Source organism: Lissotriton vulgaris, chromosome 7 (assembly GCF_964263255.1).
Source record: "Lissotriton vulgaris chromosome 7, aLisVul1.2, whole genome shotgun sequence".
NCBI lineage: Eukaryota > Metazoa > Chordata > Amphibia > Caudata > Salamandridae > Lissotriton > Lissotriton vulgaris.
The window spans coordinates 1,289,338,423-1,289,363,240 of NC_141695.1; the positions used below are offsets into that span (position 1 = coordinate 1,289,338,423).

General features: G+C 43.8%; 1 protein-coding gene across 7 annotated transcripts in view; it reads right to left on the minus strand.

The window, feature by feature from the left end:
- TEP1 (telomerase associated protein 1) overlaps positions 1 to 24,818 on the minus strand; it is a 1,080,103-nt gene that overhangs the window by 352,639 nt on the left and 702,646 nt on the right. For all 7 annotated transcript variants that reach the window (XM_086931874.1, XM_086931872.1, XM_086931869.1 and 4 more), the window contains 2 exons: positions 4,860 to 4,959; positions 3,111 to 3,266 (listed from right to left, as the gene is read on the minus strand). In XM_086931874.1, the coding sequence (XP_086788000.1) occupies positions 3,111 to 3,266; positions 4,860 to 4,959 (256 nt within the window). The remainder of the gene's footprint in view (positions 1 to 3,110; positions 3,267 to 4,859; positions 4,960 to 24,818) is intronic.

Genomic DNA, 24,818 nt, shown 5'->3' on the forward strand with positions numbered 1-24,818 from the left:
CCACAGGCTCCGGTGGTGCAGGGGAGGAGGAGGAGTTGCTGGGCAGATCCACGGACCTCATCTCTGCCCCTGCCATTGTGCTATCATAGTGTTCAACTTGGTGAGGCGCCTTTCAGTGATTCACTCCCACGCTACTTAAATGGTTGATCATGACCATCACAGTCCTCCCCACCACCATAAGAATCTGTGGCCACTTGACTTACCACTATCAGTGCCTTTGAAATGCTGCAACCACTGCCAACACAGCTCCCACCAGCCAGTGCTGCACACTTATTATAACCATTTGCTGCCAAATTGCTGCGGCAGGCTGCATGGTCGCGCTTGGCAGACTAACAGGTTCTGCAGTGTGGCAAGCCTTCTTCTGTCTGGGACACAGTTGTGAGTCCAGCATGTACGTCCAACAGCAGCAGCAGCCTGTCATTAGCTTCCCAAGTGTTCCACTGCTGTCTCCCACAGTGTTCTAATGAACAACTAGAGCGCAAGCATTCTGTATTTATGACAAAACTGTGACACGTCTGAAGCCATTGTGATGGAAGCAGGGGTCTTCAACCTTTTCTGCAGGGACTTGCTTCTGCTCAAGTAAAGTCCTTGCCAGCTACTAGCAAATATTCTCATTACAAAACAGAGACTTCCTATGTTGAATTTACACAAGCCCACCCTAAGCAGGATTAACAATAGTTACCACCCAAGCATTTCAGGTGAGGTTAAGCAGCAGAAATGCCAGAAAAAAATCCTCAATATTAATGCCTCTACCTAAGATTAAACAGCCGCCACACCATCACGTACCCTCAGGTTCGAAGGGCATAACCAGAGCAACTCCGCTTGAATTATCATTCAATGATCAACTTTCAATGTGTTTTGGAACTGCAAGCACTTAGTTTCATCAGCATATCAGTTATTGAAAATAAACTTATTTTTCTTTCCAATACCACTTTCCATTTTGGGCAAACCAACTCAATTTTTCAGAAGAAAATCACTTGCTGAAAAAACATAATTCTTAGGCAATACACAGTCCCTAATCATCAGCTTGGTATTTTCATTGAGTATGCACAAGTATAAACGCCTCACATGAACAGATTCTGCTTCAAATGTCCATGTATTACAATCATGGGCCATGGACGCTCACCGTATTACCAAGAATGATTGTAGTATGCCACAAATGCCCACCATTATACCAGGGACACTATTGTGCCAGGATGCCCACCATATATTAGTCATGGCATTATTATTCAAAGGGGGCACCATTAGGACAGGGATAGCTAAAAGTGATGGCTAAGAGTAGGCCAGTCATGCTCTTAATATGTAATGATGGTGGCCCTTAAACCACAAAAAGACCAAGAAAGCTCAAAAATAGTCAAGGAAGACCATTACTATGCCATTGGCACCATTATGTCATGAACGGACATAATTGTACAAGAGATGAACCCCTTATGATGAGGGGAGTAGGGTGGTCCTTTCCACCAGGCATAGCTTCCAGTGTCTGACATTTTATTAGGGAGGGACACAATGCTAAACACACACAGACACAAACAAATGTACACACTTGTATATAAAAAAAAATCACAGATGATTGCATATAAAGCACTTGATTGTCTCCGCTGTGGATTCATACCATGCTCTCCTCAGCTATGCAGGGTGAAAATGCACCCAACTAACACATTTTCACTCTGGCTCCTGAAGACCCACCCTTCTGTAAGTTCAGCAAGGTTACTGCTCAAACAACGGCAGGCACACTTCTTTCTTAGCCCATTGTTCACACACACAGCAAGACTGATAGAGTAGGGCCAACAACACAGCCAATGCCCTTGGGACTTAGCTAGATTGACAATGGAGACAGATGGCTATAAGGAAGACCATTTAGGCCAACAGTGCATGTTTTTGCTGTTCACCTAAAACTTGGGAACCACCTTGGGTTCCCTAATTAGAGGGAAACACGTGTCACTCTTATTAATTACAGGTTGGCATGGATAGAATTTTACCATTCAACGCTGTAATACTACGCATGGATTTGTGAAAGGGTTTTGTCACTTTTCAGTTTAGTGTGGTTGGCACTAGCTAATCCTATGTTTAAAGACTGCTGTAAAAATACCAAAAGACTGTCACTTTTCTAGAAAAGCTTGGATGAAAAATAGACATTAATAAGGCGAGCAGTGTTAGTCAAATTTGGCTTGAAGCTAGATCTTGGTCCATAGACTGTGCCGGTGTAAAGACATTCAGTAGTTTTTGAAAAATGAAAGTGCACAAATATTTGTATATCTGGATGGTTGGGTCTGAGGGACTCCGATAAGAGTTTTGCGGGAGCGCCTATTCGAAATTCAAGCATTCTGATTGGCCCAAGGATCTTTTTTCACCTGGGCTATCTCGCTCTACCTCCGATTGGCTGCCAGCAACATGGAAAAAATTTTGTTGGCGGCCATTACAGGACTCGGGGAAGTTATAATTAGCTCACTGAACTAGATCTGGCGAATTTCCGTTTTTTTGGTTTTCAAAAAGGTACATTTGAACTAACACCTACCTAATATGTTACTTTAATCTCTGATTTTATAGTAAGAAAAATATATGGATATATCATATACTGTTAATTATCAAGATTAATCAAACGTTTTATTGATACCTCTGAGTGCTCCTCCACCAAGCACCAGCTCACAAGGGCAGCTCTGCTTCTTGTCTCAGCTGAGTGTAGTGTTTTTTATATACAATGCTAAATTCTACTAAACGTTTCCTTTTTAGGAAACATGCTTTTGCACTTTGAAAAGTCTGCAGATAGGAGCAGATGTTCTCAGAAAGACAGAATAGCCTTGATTTAGAGGCACAGTTACCCAAACTGGTAACAGAGTACTCACTGCTGAGGAAGGTTTGAGCACAAACCTAAATGCCTCAGCTACATCAATTTTGACAATATTTTGTATAATGATACAATTCAGAACTGCCTGTACGTCTAACACTTAAAAATACATAAAAATACATTATAATAAACGACAGGTGCAGAAATTAAGGGTTGCCATTGTGTAATTGCTTTATCTCAGCAGCTCTGCCTCTGCACACCACACTGCATAAAATGGCTTAAGGAGAAGGAATCTCAACAGATTACAAGTATTTGTCTTACTTACCGATACAGCTGTCCAGATCCCTATTTTAAGGATGGTGATCTGACTGTCCCAAGAACCAGTGGCAATCAGCTGCCCTTCTGGGTGAAAGGTCACGCAGTTCAAAGGGTAAGAGAATTCGTGAGATCCAACAAGCACTCCTTTTGCAGAGTCCCACAGCTATGACGAAAGATGAGACAGTTAGGATATAAACCTGATAGGTGTGTGAGCTGAAACATGCGGACAAAGAAATTGAGATAATGAAGCCAAGGGAAAAATTAAATCATACATCATTAAGCCCTCATTACAAGTGGCACTGGAAATTTTGGGACAAAACAGATTTAAAGGTTTTGCGGGAATCTGCACACTTTTAACATTTTCCTGGGGTTTCCATCTGTCCTGTTTTCTATGCCCTGTATTTTAATGTCCCGGCTGGAACAAAAATCTGTAAATTCACCTGAAGCAGGCACTTTTTCCCAATTAACAGTAAAAACTTCAAGCGGGATGCATACGATGGATAAAGGCAAATTAAAAACTGTTCTAGAGCTGCGTTAATGATCCCTTACTAATAAAGTAAAGAAAGACAGAAAAGTAATGTTGGCCATTTTTAAAGATGATTTTATATAAACTTCTATTCAAGTATTACGTCAGGGCCTTTGCATACTTGCACGAGCAAACTCGGAGGAGGCAGGGCTGGAAAGTAGGGGGATCTCGCCAGAGCCCGGTTCTGGCAGCTATTTCTGGGCTAAACTGTCCTGGTGTCATTTTCTAACACAGGGACACAATTCAGCAGTGCTTCACTTCCAGCCAGCCCAAATGAAAGGCTTCAAAAAAAGGGTCATCAGAAATTATTTCGTTTCAGTATCACCAGGTGAGATTCATCTGGAGCCTCACAACTAACTACATGCCAATGCAATGGAAGGAAACACGGGCCCACAGGTTATCATCACTTCACAAGTATTTCGAGAAATTGTAACTCGGAGGCCAGGTTTTGCCTTTGCTCAACCATGTAGCAAATATGTAGCAAATGTGCATGAACTGTAAAAATTAAAGGTCTATCTATGTACAAGAGTAATTACACAAATAATGATTTAAATGGCACCTACTACTTAATTCTTATATAGCACTACTCATTCCAGTCTAGGGTGTCAGACTGCTTTACATCACAGAGACACAATAAATAATACAAGTGTGAGAATAAATGCACAGGAAATGTTATATAACACAATCAGGGTTATAAGGTGTAGGAATCACATATCTTCCATAAACATAGACATTACAATCCTCTCAAAATTGCTGGGTACACAAAGATCTCGGCGGCAGGTGTTTTAACCCAGTAAGATATTTTAAAATACAGCCTTTGTGACCAATTATGTAAACTAGAACAGCGTTACTGTCACATTTGGTCCTGTTGCCCATTTCTTTGAGCAGTTGTACTTTCTTGAATTAATGTATAAGTTGACTGTCACACTCTGCTTTTCAGGTTTGTGACTCCACCCCCTTTCGTCAGCCACACCTTGACCCCCCAATTTATGGGTTCCAAATAAAAAAAAAATCCAATTCCAGCACTAGGAATAGGTGATAATTATCACAGCTGTAAAATTACGATCCTGGGTATCCGATTTTCACAAATGCAATAATTAGCACATATCTCCAGGACCGGTAACCTTTAAATTATGGACCAGAGTGTTTTTGCCTCAAAGTGCACAAATTAAGTCATTTCCTGCCAATGTTGACTTGGACATCATGCTTTAAATGAAGTAGGGCACAAACCTTCAGGTGCATGTCCAAAGACACTGTGGCCAGCTGCTTTCGGTCTGGGCTGATGGAGCACCCTGTGATTTGGCTTTTGTGAGCCTCAACACGAAGAAGCCTGGAGCAAGACAAGAAACAACACAGACTCTTACAGTGTGGTCGTTCCATCCAGCCATAAGCACGACATCAGCAATTACATTGTTTTTCATTTATTTTGCAACTTGCCACAATGTTCTTTTGGATCACAATCACCAAAAGAAAACACAACTGTCCTCTATGAGCCATCAGGTCTATGTGCCAACCAAAAGACTGGAAGATACAATGTACATGTACATGTATTTATATAGCGCAAATCACTGACCAAGGTCGGTATCTAAGCGCTTGCTTAGGGAACCCGTCCTGGTATTCCCCTGTGAGATAACCCCGGGAGGGTATCCACAAGGTGAAAGCCAGGCATCCCGCCACGAGGGGCCGTTGTGGAGATTAAGCAAGCTATTGCCCAGAGTCGCAGAGTGTGAACCCATGAGTCAAGAAGGCACCGGAGCGAGAATTATCGAGTCCGTGGAATTTTTATGAGCCCAAGACCCGCCGAGGCGGGGAATTGAACCCTGGTCCAGGGCCGATCTCAGTTTCCGGGTCTGCCGCCTCTAACCCCTGAGCAACACTTCTCCACAATCACACCCCAAGTGAGAAAAACAGTGCACGTGCAAAGTCTACTTGCAAATCCAGCAGAGCTAGTTCAGATTCGGATCAATTGTGCTGGATCAGGAAGATTCAGGGCCCGACTAAGAGTTTGGTGGAAGGGTTACTCAATCACAAGCGTGACAGATATACCATCCGACATATTACAAGCACATTACATCTAGACCTCATGGTTTTATGGTATTTATTTTTTTGACATTTCCGCCTGTATTTATCCGTATTTAAATTCTGCTCATTTTATCTTTATTTATCCATATTCATTTTGTGCTTAGCTAAAAATGGATTTGCCATGGGTATATTGCCACATTAATTTTACAGACAAATGTTTATGCATGTTTGAAGCTCCAATGATTTTAGCCATTATCCACTAACAGTAGAACAGTCATTTGAAACCATATGCATTGTAGAACAGTTAAACAGCTATACTGCTGCAGTCACTTAACTTCATTAGCAAATCTTTAATTATTTTCTTTAACTCTCCCACCTGTACAGCTATTGACCTAGCAATCGTGACTGACAGTAGTGAGAATCGTCCAAAGTAAACCTATTTACCACATTTAAAAGGAATATAGACAGGATGGTAGCTGGTTTTCTGTCTGTATTTATCAGTAAAAGTCAGTAAAAATGGATCACTGGAAGCATTGGTTATATCCAATCAAACTTAATTCAGCAGACGGGATATTTGTCACATTTGTGACGGAGTAACACATCCGCTGAACTCTAAACCAGGCTCTCAATGTCAATTCTATGGCAGTTTGGAAGTATGGATTTAAGCTTTACCTTTCTCTACTATTTTTTAAAGTACACTGTGGAAAGCCAGTACAACGAAGTCCTGATATCAGCTCCCATCATCTTTCTTTGATGTCAGCTGTCAATATTCCAAGGTTCATGTGTATTTGATGCTCTCAGTATTCTTGTGAGGAGCGGAGAGGGCATTCCTTTACAGGTTTTTTTTGGTGCGGGGTTGTGGCTCCAGTCTGTTTTTTGTTTCCTTCTCCACAGGGCGTCACCTGGTCTTTGTGATCCCAAGTCGGTCCTGGAAGGCCGGATCCTTTTAAGATAACTACAGTTATCTAAAAGTGGATATGCCAAAAATCTGGCATGGATCCGGCCCTCCAGGACGGACTTTGGAGAATCAATCGTTTTGAAGGTTGCAGAAAAAAGTAAAATATCTTAGCTACAGTTGCAGCACACCACCACTCAATGAACCACTAAACAATTACCCTAGAATAGATTTACCTTTAATAGAATTTGATTTTAAACAGCATAACCCTTAAATTTAAGGTTTTAAACTGCAAAGGTTTTTATTCTGATTTTATTTACACCTAAAAATGAAATATTTTTTATTATGGCATTGCCCCTTTAGAAAATTTCAGCTTTTAATCTATTTATTCAACTGTTTGTTTATTAATCCAATGTGACTTTTACCTTATGCTGCTTTTATGGTCGTTGACCGAAATAAAAGTATTTACTGAGAGCCCTGTTCTTAACTAATAGACACATATCCTCAGGAGAGGCTGTTTACTGTTTCCATAACAAAATTCAATGCAAGGTAATTTTTTATCCAGATGTTTGTAAGTATATCAGGTTATGCTTGTACTGATGTCTGAGAGAATATGAGAGTGACCAGTGCCTCGATATATAGCGGTGTCTAACTTCCTTTAATAAACTGTTGGTGGTCTATTCACCTACCATGGTGAAATGAGTGAGAGGGATGATGCACTAGGCAGGCTTGGTATGCTATGCTTTGAGGCAGGCTTGGTATGCTATGCTTTGGGGCATGCTCAAATATGGAATTGATGGCCTCGAAGGCCTTCACTATGATTGGAATGCTAGAGGTCCATATAAAGCGATCAGGCAGGCAATCTGACTTGACTTATCATAAATGTTATATTTCAAGCCAGTCTCCGATTTTGCCTCCTTAGTATTTAATTTCCTTTAAACAAGCGCAATCAGCGCATCGAGTCTTTGCTGTTGTGAAGGAAAGTTCTGGTTCTGTTAGAGACATGAAGGTGAGGATTATCTCACATTGGTACAATTCAGACAATCACTTAATTGGACCATGACTTGGTGATGTTGTGATACTGGATGGGCATGTCTTTTTAATATATCCTTATAGCCCACAGTAGCGGGCTATACCGGCTATTAAAGGCCCGCTCCAACGATAAATGTTGGGAGCTCCATTGAAAACAACGGAGTAGCTCCAGGCTTATAATGGCTGGTATAAGCCCGGGGCTCCAACATTCCAATCTTTCTTTGTTCACAGCTGTGGCTGTGAACAAAGGCTTCAGGAAGCCTGAGGGGATTTCAATCCTCTCGTGCTCCCTGAAGCCTTTGTTTTATTTGCTAGAACATTCTGCCCTCTAGTGGCAGAATGTTCTAATAGCCTTATAGCCCTTCGTAGCTGGGCTATACTGGCTATTAAAGTCCTGCTCCCTTGTTAAAGGCCCTCGCCGTACGCTGGAGCGGGCCTTTAATAGCCCGCTACGGCGGGCTCTAAGGCTATATTATGATTGGTGCTTGGTAACTGAAGATTGTTTTAAGTTCTCACTAAATGACTTTTTAATTTGAATCGCCTTAAGACAATAGTCATAGACGGATCTTGGAAAATGAAAAGAGATTAGACTGCTCATTCCGCAAAGAAAGAAGACGATGGGATTAGATCACAACTTTCATGGTCTTCACAGGTTGTTGGTAACTACGGGTTCTGTAGCTTTTCCCAAGTTTCATGGGTACTCTGGTACTTGCACTGTATTATTGTTGGCAGCTACATAAAGGACCAAGGAAAGATGAAGACTGATCCTCGTCTCCGTAAACCTTCATGAAATGATTACATTCCTTCGTGACATCCAGGAAATTTTACACTCCAAGACAAAGGAATTGGTTGGCTTGAACATGATGTTCCTGTTATAGACAGAATGTACTGCTTATTTTAACGTATCCCTTAAAGAGGTAACGGAGTGAGAGAATGCAGTAAATCCATGTTCTCACTTCAGCCAACCTGTCCCTACATTGATAACACCTATCTAGGGAGCACAGACGATGTTTTCATCAAGTTCAAGTTCAGAAATTTATATAGCGCACTACTCACCCAGAGGGTCTCAAGGCGCTTGGGGGAGGGGGAGCTTTTTTACTTATCGAATATCCAAGTTTTGAGTTGCTTTCTGAAGGAGAGGTGGTTCTGAGTAAGGCGATGTGTCCTAAAAGACAGGAGTAGACAAATAACTCAGATTGTGCGTGTGGCTGCCAAGGTCAAAGCAGCACCTGGGGGAACTCATAGTTTAAAAGGGAAGGAGCTAGTTCTAATGCTGACGTGATAACTACAAGCCATAAACTCATTTCCGATTGGCAGGGAGACACCACTAATATCCCGCCTCAAGTGAGGCAGGTCAGTGTGCTGTGACAAAGGCACTCTTCAAATAATAGCTTCTGTAACTCAAGATTAAATGTGCCTTTACGAGCAAGATATCCGAGTTACAAGTGACCTGAATTTATGTTCAGGACAAACCAGTCACATTGTCAATAATGGAATAAATTGGTTGAACAAGGTCACTGAATTGCAAGCTATGTTCTGTGAATGAAGAGCTGTGCACTGGAAATGAAGGGCACTGAGCTGGAAACGACATTTTTTTTTCGAGTTCAGAATTAGAAGATCAGGGCTGTGAGTTACGAGTTATGCGGCGTGAATGAAGGTTTGTGAGCTGAGAATGAAGGGTTCTAAGTTGGAAACTAAATGTTTGGAGTAATGAAATACAAGCTATGAAGTGCGAATTATAAATATGTGCTGTGAATGAAGATTTATGAGACAGGAACAAAAGGTTCTGAAATGGAAACAAAGTGCTGACTTCCAGTTTCCCTGACCAGTGGGGCCGTTGGGAACCTAAGCCCCCCCCCTTCCCAAAACTCCTCACCCTCTTCCAGATTTATTTCTTACAGGACGATCCGTGCCAGTACCGCCTGTCAACAGGCTGGTAAGCAGCTAGGCAGAGGAGAGCTTGTCCCAAACTGCCTTGCTGGCTCGAGTAAAGTGGCACTGAGGGGCAGTAGAGGCTCTGACGCCACTGAGGCAGGCTGCAAGGCCTCAGTCAGAATATTTGTTCGGGCCTCTACTGTGCGTAGGGGCAGTTCAAAGACCCCAGAGCCTTCCCTAGAATGGCGTAGAAGAACTTTCCATTGGCAACACTCCTTCTCCTAGATAATCTGCCCAGCAGCAGATTCCTCACCATTTGAATATTCCCGGGGGGTTAGATTGGATACTGAATCCTTTCAGCAATACCTTTGTGCACCGGAAGGTGGCGAAGTGTGGCTCCACACTGACGCCTTTCTGTCCTGGAAATGACGTAAGGGGCCGTTATAGGTGCCACTCCCATGCACTGACGTCAGTTGCTTTGGAGACTGGCCGCTCCTCTAGACGCAGAGCCCTAAAAGCAAAATGTGACCACTGTGCAGATTCCTAGACTTGGTATCTTATTAAAGGATAGAGGCCAACCAAAGAACAGAGAGCATGGGTGGGTCGGGGAGGAATCTGCAGCTAGATGGAGTCTCTACCAGAAAGAGCATTGCCGAAAGCATATCATTTGTTCTTCTGATACAGACTTCTAGCTGCAGATTCTTCACCTCTTAAATAGATACCAAAGGACTGTTTATCTGGATGTGCTCAAACCAGAACATTAACCAATGCAAAGGAAGCCCTTGAACAGGTTGAGAAAGTACTAGCAGAGTTTAACACAGTAACACAACAGAAAATTAGATAAACTCACGAAAGATACAAGAAATTAGGACAAGAAGGTGACTTATCCATATCTAGCGGACGAGTACTATCAGCAGGATAGTCAGGGTTTCTTCCCAAACCAGAGCAGGCAGGGCCCTAGGAGGTTCACAACCTTCACTGACTCTTCCTTTGGCAGTGGTTCTGATAGTGAGTCCGACAGGCGGTCCACAAGTCGCCAAACTAATCAAGGCCACAGATATCAAGAAGCCCAGGATTTCTTTTTTTAGGGGACAGCCATCGACCACCCAACAGAGGGAGGGGGCAAGAACAGGGTTGGAACAGACCAAGGAGCTGGAACAGGGGCAACCAACCAGAGAGGCAATTCACAAGTCATATTTTCCCCACAAGAATCACACGGAGGGATTCAAACACGCCGCCAGACATACAGATGGTAACAGCCATGGTTGGCACCTCACAAACATTGGTCAATACCCCTTTGGAACATAACATTGGGGACCCATCGACTCAAACCATCCGCAACATGACGTTGGCAGCCAGTGACTCCTTAACATTAAATACGAGGAGCCCCATAGCTGAATTGACAGAAATGACTGGTAATCCCATCTCTGACCCAATAATACATTTCTTTAATCACACGCTTTCTATTGAGGAGAAAAAGATTCTCTCCAAGGGACTCACTTTCATCCCCACGGCTCCTCCTGATTCATTCAACATCAAACTAGAATTGTAAAGATTTTTCAGAAAGATCAGACAGAAATACTACTTTGCAAACAAAGAATACACCCGTACTTCTTCAGCGCCAACCTTTAAGCCACCCTCTAGGTTTACCCCGGCAGCTTACTTGATGAGCCAAAAGATCCTGACGAGCAAATTGTCCTTAAAGAGACTATGGACCTCCTTAGCAATAGGAGATGCACTAAATATAATGTGACAAAAAATGAGAGACTGGCCCTTGACACCTTTAGTGCTAACAATACAATTGTCATCAAGGCAGCTGACAAGGGGGGCGCTGTGGTTCTACAAAATACTGTCGATTACATAGAAGAGATATCAGAGCAACTTAGCGTACGTGAAAGTTACACCCCAATACTGAGAGATCCCACTCCAGAAATCAGCAAATTGATCCAGAACCTTACACAGAAAGGGTTGAAGGAAGGTTATCTGAGTGGACCGGAACATGAATTCTTGAACAAAAAAGACTTCTGAATCCCTACAATCTACAAACTACCCAAGGTACACAAGTGCATGGATAAACCACCAGGAAGACCCATTGTTTCGGGCTGTGGTTTAATTCTTGAACCCCTCAATCAGTATATTGACAACTTCCTCCATCCTTGGGTGATCAACACCAAGAGATACCATGCACATCATTCAGCTGGTAGAAGGCCAACAGTTTGACACTACCACACAACTCTTGGTGACCCTAAAGCCTCATCCTTGCATACCAGCATTCAACAGAACAAGGCTTGGAAAGGGGCCAGAGAAACATTGGAGAAACGACCAATGCCACACTGGGTTCCAAGCGATTTCTTGGTAGCCATGTTGGAGATTGCTCTGACAAGGAACTACTTTGTTTTTCAAAATCACTATTTCTATCAATGCAAAGGCATGGCCATGGGAGCTAGATTCGCTCCTAACCTGGCTAATATCTTCATCAACTTCCATGAAGAGGAACATCTTTATAGTCTCAGCAATCCCTTCATAGACAAAATCGCCATGTGGAAGAGAGATATTGATGATGTGATAATAATTTGGTCGGGCACGGAAAACCAACCTGATTGATTTCAGAGACTGGCTGAATGGCAGATCAACTGATATCCAGTTCACCATGTCCTACAGCAATGGATCCATATTTCCTGGACCTCACATTCCAAGTTGAAAACGGATTGGTCTTCACTTTGTTATACAGAAAACCAAATGAACGGAACACGCTACTCAAATATGGCTCACATCATCCCAGAAGCCTCAGGGACAAATTGCCATATGGACAGAGGCTAAGAAGAAACTACCCACAGAGCTGATTTTTTTTAAAGAAACCAATACTCTCACTCAACAACTAAAGGAAAGGGGATACCCCATTGGACTAATCAAGCATGCCCGTAAGTGAGCTTGGTACGGTCTTCGAGGCATTCTCCTGGTGGTTAAACCCATAGAACTGGGGAAAGACAATCTTGCCTGTGTAACCACCTATAATCCAAAAAGTAACAAGATTAAGAAGATCCTGAAGAAATACTGGAATCTGGTGGTGAGCGAACTTGGAACCACAGATGACCCAATCTTTGCTTTCAAGAGGGGCAGGAAAGTCAAGGATTTTGTTGTTAAGGCATACCTAGAAACTCTGCGACCACCAGATATTAGGAGCCAGTTGAACTTACCACCTCTTCTGGGACACCTTGACCATTGAAGGAACCTTATTAACACACCAGAGTAGGACATACAACACCTCACAGCACACCAATTGCAATAGCACAAATGTAATATACACCATCAAGTGTCCGTGCGATAAGGTTTATGTGGGGCAAACAACTCAAAAGGTGGAAACTAGAATATTACAGCACTTTACTAGAATCAAGTGTAAGGTGCAGTGGGCTCCCTTAGTTGAACATTTCAGCAACAATAGCCACCTGCCAGCACACCCTCTTAGATGGTGGGTATTAAAATAACTCTACCCACACCCTAGATGAGGAAACACAGGCATGACCTTAAACCTCAAGGAGGGTAGATGGATACACTGCCTGGACAAAGTCAGTAGTGGGCTGAACGAAATGGAAGAAACCTTTAGACAGACAAGCCAACTACAATATAGCTGACACTAGTTGGTGCAGAGACATTTTTACCTTCAATTACCAAGCCCAACATTTGGATGTCTGTAGCCTCTAAACATCCAGCACACGCTTCTACCCTGGTTGCTCGCACTACTGAATACTTGGACACACGCATGCATCACTCCAAGTTAAACTTAAGTGTCTGCTCTGACTAGCACCCACACATCACACCCTGATATGAATTTGAAGTCGAACATGTTAATTACTGCACTGTATCTTCCAGTATTTCTCTGTTTCAAACAACGCCTTTTCATAATGTTACAATGTTGGCTCTGAGTAGCACTATTACACCCTGAAATGAATTTGAAGTAGAATAAGTCAATAACTGCACTGGTTCCACCAATATGTCTCTGTCTCAAGTAAAAACATTTTATAATGTTACAATATGGGAAAAACATCTTACGTGTGTTATAATGTGTAATGTTGAACATTAACTTTGTGTTTATACTTGTCGAAGAACACCTGTTTGAAACGTCTGGGACCCTGATTTTATCAGGTACTTCAATAAAAAACAACATGTATACAAGTTCAAATACCCACCAACTTATAGTATTTATAATTTTCCCCTCTGTTAGTTTTAATTGTCCTGAACGACACCATGGTTGGCACAATTAAACAGTAAATTGCCTTCCTCAACCATCGAATTGCAATGTGGGATTGATAATTCATGTACTTTGGTTAAAATCATTTAATGTTTGGAGAATACGGCATCTATAACTAGGTTTGAGGAAATAGAAATTTCATATGGTCAGTGTGTCCCCCACTCGCACCCTATCCATGCAGCCGTGCCCTATGTATGTTCATGTAATTCCCTTCCCGTGCCTGTCATGATAATGCCCCTGCATTTCCGTCTAATGTTAGCATGTCAGTTATTAGGCCTTCCATGTATGTAGTATGAATTCCGCACTAAGGCCTACGTTTCCAATGCAATTACATGGTGCACTTTCAAATATCGCAAAGCACACGTTTTGTGGCCCAGTCGAGCCAGGCCCTGAATTCAGGCTCCGAGCCTCTTCTGTCTCTGAACACTGCAGCTTTGGTATGCATCCCTGACCTCTCCCCTATTCCCTGCCCAGCCGAGAGGTGCCCGGCCTGCCTGCCAAGACGGTATTTTGCCTACATTTATCTGCCCAGCCTCCGCAAAAACACATTCCAGTCTAGTGAAATAGGTAAACATATTCCGCCTGCAGAGCATAGGGCCCAGCCTTCCTGTCTCCATGCAAGTGATTTACTGAACCCGTTGCCATAGTATGCCCATGGCCCCGTGCATTGCATGAAGAAATATATGCACACACTAGCATTCAGTAATGAACGGCCTCTGCTCGAGAGACCTTTACTTCAGACAATACATCCTCCAAACATAAGATATCAGATATGCCAAAGGTGCAGGTCGTTCTGACATCCCAGACTCCAGACTCCTCTACTGGTGCTAAAGTCAACCCCTTGTTCTCCCCAGTTACACGTCAATCTCACGTCATGTTCAGTTGCGCGCACATGTAGGGTAAAGGTTTCTGCTGACCCTGCAAATTTTCTCTATGCATCCACCCACCTATGACACCTCTATGACTCATCAAGTGCACACCTACGTGTACGCCTCCTTACACGCCTTCTTTTACGCCCATATGTTCTTATCTCTCTCTCTTTTCACTTGTTCTGCCTACTGTATTCATTGCAATTGTATGATTTGACTATATATAATGTGTGATGTTAAAATAAAACGTTAGATATCCCTTCCTGAACCTTAGTGGTGATGGAACCCGATTCTCGTTGACTCGAGTCATCTTAATTAAAGCCCGTATGACTCAGATACCACGGACTCTGCCTCTCATTTTTATGAGCTATTCTTATTGTTATTAATGTATGGAAAAATAGTCCCGGTAATATTATTTACCACATAATCTGGCGCCCGAACAGGAACGAGTCCCCTTCCCCACGCGCCGGCGATGTAAGCGCAGCCCCCTGACCCCTTCTGCAGCCGCGACGGACCCATTCTGTGCACATCCGCGGGTTTTCCTGCTAACTCCCTCAGGCCCACGGAGGAGACGGAGACTGCGACCAGGCATCCACACGAGGCGGTGAGGATTGCGGACCATCCCGACCAGAGCCCAAGCCGAGAGAGCAAGGTCCGAGGTATCCAGAGGCCCACCTGTTCCGAGGCGCATGCGCAGCAAGAAGCCGTAGCAGTCCAGTCCAGTATCAAGTTTCCGAGGCCTTCAGTTTTGCTTCCCGGTGAGTACCGTTGTTGGGAACGCATATAGACGGGTTCAGTTATTCGAGCCCGGTCAAGACGGGTCTGGGTACACAGATCCGGTAAAGACGTGTCCATCTAGGTGGACGCGGTATGACGTGTCTCTTTATGGGACCGGTATGACTGTACTGTTCTAGTAGTGCATCCAGTACTCTAGTGTTGTATTTCGAGATTTTCAGAATTGTGTTATTCTATGTACCAGGTAGTATCTGTTCGCAATGTTGTAATGTCGTGGTATGAATGATTGTTTGCAATTTATTATTGTCCTTAATGTGTTTTCGTTCAGGCCAGTTCAAACATGCCACTGTTTTTGAAATTACGTCAGATAGGAACCAGGAAAGGGATACTCGAAGAGGCAGTTCCCGTCCCGCCTAGGGTCACTCCCGGACATTTTATGTACCACAAGCATGGCTTAGATGCCATACTGTACTTAGACTTATGGGTAGACTACACTAAAGATCTGGAAGAGAAATATAGATGGCCTGTCTCAGGGACATGGGATGCTGATTGCATCATGAGAGTAGAAGAAGCACTTTGGAAAAGGAAAGCCAGACAATCCCAGAAAGATGCCATAGAATTGTGGCGTAAAGAAGCGCATAGAAGAACAGAGAAAGAAATTAAGAAAGCAGAGAGAAGTAGGGAAGCCTCAGAAAAAGCCCAAGAAAAAGAATTACTAGAAGAAGGTGAACGAGTTAGAGCAGAACAATTAGACCGACTAAGAAATGCCCTTATTAAAGGCATGTATCCCCTTCTCGCCGAGGGCCTACCTAAAGTGACCCCGGAAGTACCCCGTAACTTGCCGCCACCATTGGTCCCGACTAAAATCCGTAGTCACAAACAGACCGCAGCGGACATTTTCCTTTCCTCCTATTTAGACGACGCTGCTCCAGAGTATGTAAATGTACGTGTACCACCTACTAATCCTCCTCCCAACCCTATCGTTCCTGTCAATTTAACTAATACTCCAACTAATCCTCCTACTACTACTCCTGTCACTGTCCCTCCACAAAGTCACACTGTCCCTACCAACGTGGAGACACCGCCTACCAACCCTTTTAAATTACCACCACCCGTAACACAAGATCGATCCGCAGTAGCAGCGGCAGCACTGACACTAAAAGACGACTCAAGTCAAGGCGACTCAAGTCTAGGAGCGGCGGGAGGAGGAGACCCCTCCACCCCGCCTCAGTTAAAACGATCATCACTACGAGATCTAGCATTACAGCGCACGCCAAAAGCAGCTACATACGCAACCCTTAGACAGTACCTTACTGATTGTATATATGATCCAGTACCAGGTGAAGGTTCAATGCTCATATACTCATTACGTTTAAGACGCGTTGCAAACTATTTGAGTATCCTACCGGACATGAAAGACCACTTAGATAAAATATACCATTTCATCAGAACCGGGGAGGGATCAGAAAGTATTAATGAGGCCATGGCACATAGGAAAGTGGAGCTTCAACGTATGCTCTTACAGTTTTTGATTAATTGTTTGATCAGGGAACGAGATCAGCCAGACAAAGAAGTACCGAAAAGTATGCTGAACTGGAGTGACAATATAGCGGCTGATAAACATGATAAACAGGGTTGCGTAGAAAGCATGTACAGGAAAATACGTAAGGAAATTCTTGAGATACACAAGCAAGAACAGGCCGAAAAGGAAGCCGAGAAAGAAGACGATGAAGTCTCAGAGGATGATGATTTAGTAACTGATGAGACAAGTAAAATACATTACGTAGGTAGGGCAAGACCGTTGGATAGACCGTTTGATAGACCCATACGCCTAGAACACAGTAAACATTCTCTCTCTCCCATACCAGAACGATATTCTCTTGAACATCTATTTCAAGCCACTGACCAAGCACTGAAAAAACGAGTAGGACATAGTGAACTTAGTTCTTTGCATGAACAGGAACTAGCCCGGTCAGCAGTACAATGGGCCGGAAATTCTACCATATATAAAGATGATATAGTAGCGCAAGCATTTTTGAGTCTCTCCCCAGAAGAACAGCGTTTAGCTGGTATTTACATGATTCAACACCTCATCACATTGTACGAAAGTCAGCATTCTGATCCAGGTCCCCTATATAAATTATTGGACGATTTACTCCTAGTAAGATGGAGAGGCCTAGGTACCAATTTAATTAATGTCATACTAGAACAACGACATAAATACATGACTTTCCTGACCCCACGTTTTATTCCTGCTTCATATGGAGAAAGAAAGACCTTTTACATAGACAGACAGAATCCCTTACGAGAGGTTCATCCCGTTAGAAATGATGCGGGTACGCTTCAACGAGTATACGTTTACACACCCTTGACGAAAATGGAATTATTGGAAATGAAAAAATTACTACCCTGTCACAACAAAGATCCAGCAGGGTTCCACCGTGAATTAAAAGACATGCTCCGCATGGGGGAGTCTACATATGCTGACACGATTAAAATGTTGAAAGTCCTATTACCAGCAGGCATTTACGAAAAACTTAAAGAAAAAGAATGGGAGGTGGGAGAGAAAAAGATCAACTGGATAGAATTAGAAAACGAAGATAATACACGAACCCCTGGCACTGGTCTCGGGGATAAAGCTAGAGAATTACCCGAGCTATTGATACAGGTTTTGCCGAGATTATTGACTACTAAAAAGGAAGATTGGGATGCTATTTCTGCCTGTAAACAGAAACAAGATGAAGACACTAGTGATTTTCATTCTAGATTCGAGAAATGTTTTCTTATTAATAGTGGTCTAAAGACAAGTAGTGAATCATACCCACATCTTTTTGTAACCAAATTGGTAGAAAATTCCTTACCGCAGATCAAAAATAGAGTATTGTAAGTTGAGAGTACCTGGCAAGCAAATAGCCCTTCCCAAATGTTACAAATGTTACAGTACCATCAAAATCGAATTAGAGAAGAACAGGAACACGAAAAGAGACGCATGAAAGACACGAAAATGAAAGTGCTAATTGCACAATCAGTTCCAGCCGCGGATGGTCAGAGAAAGGGCGCGGCACCTGTCAAAGGGAACTGCAACTACTGCAAGCAGCTAGGTCACTACATAAATGAATGTGCTGTCCTGAAACACAATATAGCCACAGGCAAGACGAAAGAAAGACCGCGTCCTCCTAGACAGGAACACATCCCGCAAAACGCGCAAACTCCACAGAACGCACCACAGACAGTGGCTGTGCCCCAACCCTTTGCTGCCACACAACATGTCACGCAACAAATGTACCAGTATGCACAGTCAGATTATCCAGATTATCAACAGTATTCATGAAACAGCGTAGAGAGGGAGGTTGGCTTGCCCCTTATTGAGGTTCCTGTAGATCAAGAAGGTCCCCATGTACATAGTCAGGTTTTAGGGAAAGACAGAAAGTTTCTGATTGATACAGGGGCGAGCAGAACTACCATCAGTCATGACGAGGTTCCAGGGGCACCCCTCTCAGGCTCACAGAATATTTCCCTGGGATTTTCAGGAAAGCCTATTGTTAACGAAGTGTCTAAGCCAGTTTCCCTAGGAATTGGTCCATTGTCTCGTACTACAGACTTGTTGCTTACGAAATCATGTCCAGAAAACTTGCTTGGTATAAAAACGTTGAAAGAACTAGGAGCAGTGATTTGTTGTTCTCCGGAAGGAGTGAGATTGTTTTTACGTGATTTTAAAGGACATTATGTATTGAGAGATTTTGATCCCAGACTTCAGAATGTACCACAGCATTTATGGGCGCAAGGTCCGACAGATGTAGGTTACATGCACATTACACCATACCGTGTCACACTCAAGCCAGGAGTTGTACTACCACGAATCCGGCAATACAAGTTACCACCTGAGGTTGTAGTTGCCTTACTGAAAATTGTTGACGAACTCATTGCACAAGGGGTGGTTGTAGAAACTGACTCCAATGTATGCAATTCTCCTATCATTCCGATCCTTAAGCGGACTGACCCGAATGCACCACCGGTCTATAGACTGGTGATTGACCTCCGAGAATTGAACAAATGCATAATACCCCAGTACCCAGTGGTCCCAGACATTTTTTCCCTATTGACTGCAATTGATTCCGAAGCAGCGTTCTTTACTGTCATAGACCTCAAGAACGCCTTCTTCAGTGTCCCAATCCATCCGGAAAGCCAATATCTCTTCGGATTCTGTTTAAATGGCCGAAGCTTCAAATTTGCGAGAGCTCCTCAAGGGTTCACAGAAAGTCCTAGTATTTACAGTCAAGCATTAAAACGACAACTAGACAGTATTCACATGCCTACTGACACTGCACTGCTTCAATACGTTGATGATCTATTGATCACAGCACGGACAGAACGAGACTGCGAACGTGCATCTCTGACAGTCTTATACTTCCTGGCAGAAAAGGGGCACAAAGTGTCCCCTTCGAAGCTACAATTCTGTGCCCAGCAAGTGGTATACCTTGGACACTTGCTGTCCAAGAGGGGTAGGCAGTTGACACCTGACCGGATTCAGTTAATTGCACATCTTCCACAGCCCAAGACACAAAAGGAAGTACGGGCCTTCATTGGCCTCACTTCTTACTGCAGACAATGGATTCCCCAGTATGCATATCTAGCCAAACCACTCATACAGTTGACAACACAGGAGGCAGCGACTTCGACTGTCCTCCCTTGGACTCAGGAACATACACTTGCTTTTGATGCACTGAAGAAAGCTCTATGCCAAGCACCTGTTTTAGCGACACCATGTTACAGCAAACCTTTTACACTTTTTGTCACTGAACGCGATGGCACAGCATTATCTGTTCTCACACAAGATCAAGCAGGAAAACAAAAGCCTTGTGCTATTTTTCTAGTACATTGGATCCAGTGGCCCAGGCTCTGCCTGCGTGCCTAAAATCAGTTGCAGCAACAGCGCTAGCAATCAGACAAAGCGATTCCATAGTGTTAGGACATCCCCTGACAGTACAGGTTCCACACTCAGTGGAAGTTCTCTTAAACAGGACACAGACACAACACCTGACCATAGCAAGATTGACAGGATATGAATTGACACTGTTCCAGCCACACATAGAGATCAGACGTTGTAACATATTAAACCCTGCTACACTTTTACCCTCAATCACAGCAGATCCTGCACCACATGACTGTGTGGATGTCATTAACACAGTGACGAAGCCAAGACAAGACTTGACAGACATTGTATTGTCCGATCCAGACCTGACACTATATGTGGATGGTTCATGTATGAGAACAAGCACAGGAGAGTTAGTGGCCGCATATGCAGTGACCACCGAGACTGAAGTCATAGAAACACATCGAATTGACACCTTGTCTGCCCAAGCAGCAGAGCTCATCGCTCTGACACAAGCCTGCATACGAGCCAAAAACCTGAAAGTAAACATATACATAGACTCACAGTACGCATTCGGAGTCGTTCACGACTTCGGTGTCCTCTGGCAAGAGAGAGGTTTTCTGACCTCCCACGGAGCCAAGATACAGCATGGTCCCCTCATTCAAGCTCTGTTAGACGCGATACACCTGCCTACAGCAATAGCCATCATGAAGTGCAAAGCACACACTAAAGTCACTGACACTATTTCCCAGGGTAACGACCTGGCAGATCGAACAGCTAAACTTACAGCTCAGACTCATACAACAGACACGACAAAAACTGAAGTACCATCACAGACAAATTGCATGACAGTTAGGGATCCCTCACAAGATGTACTCGACATACAGACACATGCTACTCCAGATGAAATCAAGAAATGGACTGAACAAGGAGGGGTCCAAACCGATCAAGGATGGATGACGAAAGGCAAAGCCACATGGTTTCTCCCCGACTCCATGGTCCAAGTTATCATAAATACAGCACATACTCCAGCACACTTAGGAGAAAAAGCCATGTTAGACAGTATACAGAACATCTGGTTCAACAAACATTTACGTGCAGTAGCGAAACAGAAAGTACGTACTTGCATGATCTGTTGTCAGTTCAATCCAGGCAAAGGCATTCCCGTGGAACAAGGTGGATTTCATCCTCCTGACCACCCTTTTGAAGTCCTCCAGATGGATTATATCCAGATGGACAGATGCCGAGGATTCAAGTATGTCCTCGTAGTTGTATGTGCCCTATCCAGATGGACAGAAGCGTACCCAGTCCCAGATTACACTGCTGTGACCACTGCCAAGCAATTGGTCCGTGAATTCTTCCCGCGATACGGCTTGCCCCGTGTCGTGTACTCAGATAATGGACAGCCATTCTCGTCCGAGCTTATGAAACAGGTATCACTCCTGTTAGGTTACCAGTGGAAATTCCATTGCGTACGACACCCCGAGGCAGCAGGCCTCGTAGAGCATCACAATCAGACTCTAAAAACACGACTAGCGAAGGTCTGTGCAGAAAAAGGCGTGGATTGGATGGTAGCCTTGCCGGTTGCCCTCTTTTACATGCGTATGGTAGCTCATTCCAGAACAGGACTATCTCCTTATGAGGTAGTTTTCGGTAGACCGCCAAATATGTGGGGTACGCCTATGCCGAGAAAAATCACAGATGTCGACAGTAATATGCTGACAGATTACCCGGCTTCCTTGATGTCTGCACTACTCTCTTGTCGTTCACAGGTTGCCTCCGCTTTCCCAGACAACACCCAGGTTAAAGATCACGCCATCGTACCTGGTGATCTGGTCCTAGTGAGAAATTTCGACCGGTCGAGCCCCCTGGAGCCGCGTTGGAAGTCACCGAAGCTTGTGCTACTGATGACGAGGATGGCTATCAAAGTGGAAGGTCGTAAGGGCTGGATCCATGCCCACCACGTGAAGCGGTTTCATGGACTTGGCTCGGGAAAGGATTCCAAAGACTGTTTTGCGAAGGTTTCTGAGAACAGTACTGATATTGACACTAAACTCCCTTTGCTAGAAAAAACTCCGCAACAGGAGTATCGGTCCAAGCTACGGTCTAGTAAGTCAGACAGCGTTTAATTGTTTAAGTCCCCCTCGGGTGAAGCGGTTAGACAGGTTCCTGACATGTATGAGACCATAGACCCAAATAGTGAGAGAGGTAGGCGAAATCAAATGAAAGACAAATATTGCAAAAACCTACGCAGCAGATGCATTATTACTTTGATCATTATGTTTTTTCTAAGTATATCGATTATATGTATAAGCTTGACGCTACATGTTTTCTTTCCTCCTCTTGGTTCACATGTACATTCTTCTTTCAATGACGCTGTAGAGCACACATTCAGTGACCTGCCACCTCACGAACTATCCTATCGACTAGCACTGCGCAACAACACTTTTATCCGAATGTTACACCATTCTCACCAGACCAGCAATGTCACGAATTGCTGGGTATGTGGCCGACTCCCACCCTACCAGAAAATGAAGGGAGCTCTGCCCCTTTTTCCTTATCCGTTTTCGCACAATGGTTCGTGCGGAGCATGGTTTGCTTTAATGTCCTCATTAGACAGTAAGTCCACAGTTTCCCAAGGCGATTGGATATGGGGAGACCTGAATACAGTTATGAATAAAGCATGTTTTCCAGACAAGGACGGTCTTCCCCAAAGGACAGGAACCGATCTAGAAAATGAAGTGTATGGATTAGGAAATTTTTCCCTTAACCTCATGATTCTGAACGTCCAGTCTGAGACTAATTCAGATGTGCCGTTTATAACCGTCTTACCAGTGAAAGGTGAATTATGCGTTAGAAAGAATGGTTCAGTGCATCTAGGACACAGTGATTGTAATACTGTGGTCGAATTCAGTGATAAAGGAAAGTCTACTTTCAAAACTTCCCGCCATTCCTATTTTATTTGTGGTCAGACAGCTTATGTACGTTTGCCCTTAGACTGGGGTGGAACATGTTATATTGCGTTCCTATTGCCACCAGTTTTTCTAGCCCCATCTAATTATCATCGAGATTCCCGACTCGAACATGTAAGGCACAAGAGGGAGATCGAGTCCCCAATTGTCGATCAGACTGAAACAACATTGGAGCAATATACAGATTTCAATAAAGGATTCTTTTTTTTCATAGGTCCCATTCAAAATAGTAAATTAATACGTAGATTAACAAGAACTTTGGAAGCAGTAGTGAACGAAACTACTTCTGCCTTAGGTAACTTAACCGAGGAGCAGTCTGCTATGAGACTTGTTGTTCTTCAGAACCGCCTTGTTCTTGACGTCATCCTGGCCGATAGGGGCGGAGCTTGTAGAGTGATCGGCTCCAGTTGTTGTGTGTTTATTCCTAATAACGCACCATCAGTGTATGCAGCAATAACAAGGCTCCATAAAATAGCCCACCAGATACACCAGAATCCTGGCACCTGGACTTGGTCCGGTTGGCTCTGGAGTGTGATATCAGCCTGGGGATGGAAAGTATTGTAATTCCTAGGAATAATACTGCTCATATTATTCAGTTGCTGTCTCTGTCTGCAATGTGGCCCAGCGATTTGCGGCTTGTGTGCCACTGCTTGCATTCCCCGTCCACGTTCACGTTCCCGTGCTCGAATGAAAAAAGACGAGCAAATGATGTTATATGAACAAATAGATGGTCTTATGAAAATAGATATATCCTAAAGGGCGCAGTAGGGAACAAGGAGGGAATGAGGAAATAGAAATTTCATATGGTCAGTGTGTCCCCCACTCGCACCCGTGCCCTATGTATGTTCATGTAATTCCCTTCCCGTGCCTGTCATGATAATGCCCCTGCATTTCCGTCTAATGTTAGCATGTCAGTTATTAGGCCTTCCATGTATGTAGTATGAATTCCGCACTAAGGCCTACGTTTCCAATGCAATTACATGGTGCACTTTCAAATATCGCAAAGCACACCTTTTTTGGCCCAGTCGAGCCAGGCCCTGAATTCAGGCTCCGAGCCTCTTCTGTCTCTGAACACTGCAGCTTTGGTATGCATCCCTGACCTCTCCCCTACTCCCTGCCCAGCCGAGAGGTGCCCGGCCTGGTCTGCCTGCCAAGACGGTATTTTGCCTACAGTTATCTGCCCAGCCTCCGCAAAAACACATTCCAGTCTAGTGAAATAGGTAAACATATTCCACCTGCAGAGCATAGGGCCCAGCCTTCCTGTCTCCATGCAAGTGATTTACTGAACCCGTTGCCATAGTATGCCCATGGCCCCGTGCATTGCATGAAGAAATATATGCACACACTAGCATTCAGTGATGAACGGCCTCTGCTCGAGAGACCTTTACTTCAGACAATACATCCTCCAAACATAAGATATCAGATATGCCAAAGGTGCAGGTCGTTCTGACATCCCAGACTCCAGACTCCTCTACTGGTGCTAAAGTCAACCCCCAGTTCTCCCCAGTTACACGTCAATCTCACGTCATGTTCAGTTGCGCGCACATGTAGGGTAAAGGTTTCTGCTGACCCTGCAAATTTTCTCTATGCATCCACCCACCTATGACACCTCTATGACTCATCAAGTGCACACCTACGTGTACGCCTCCTTACACGCCTTCTTTTAC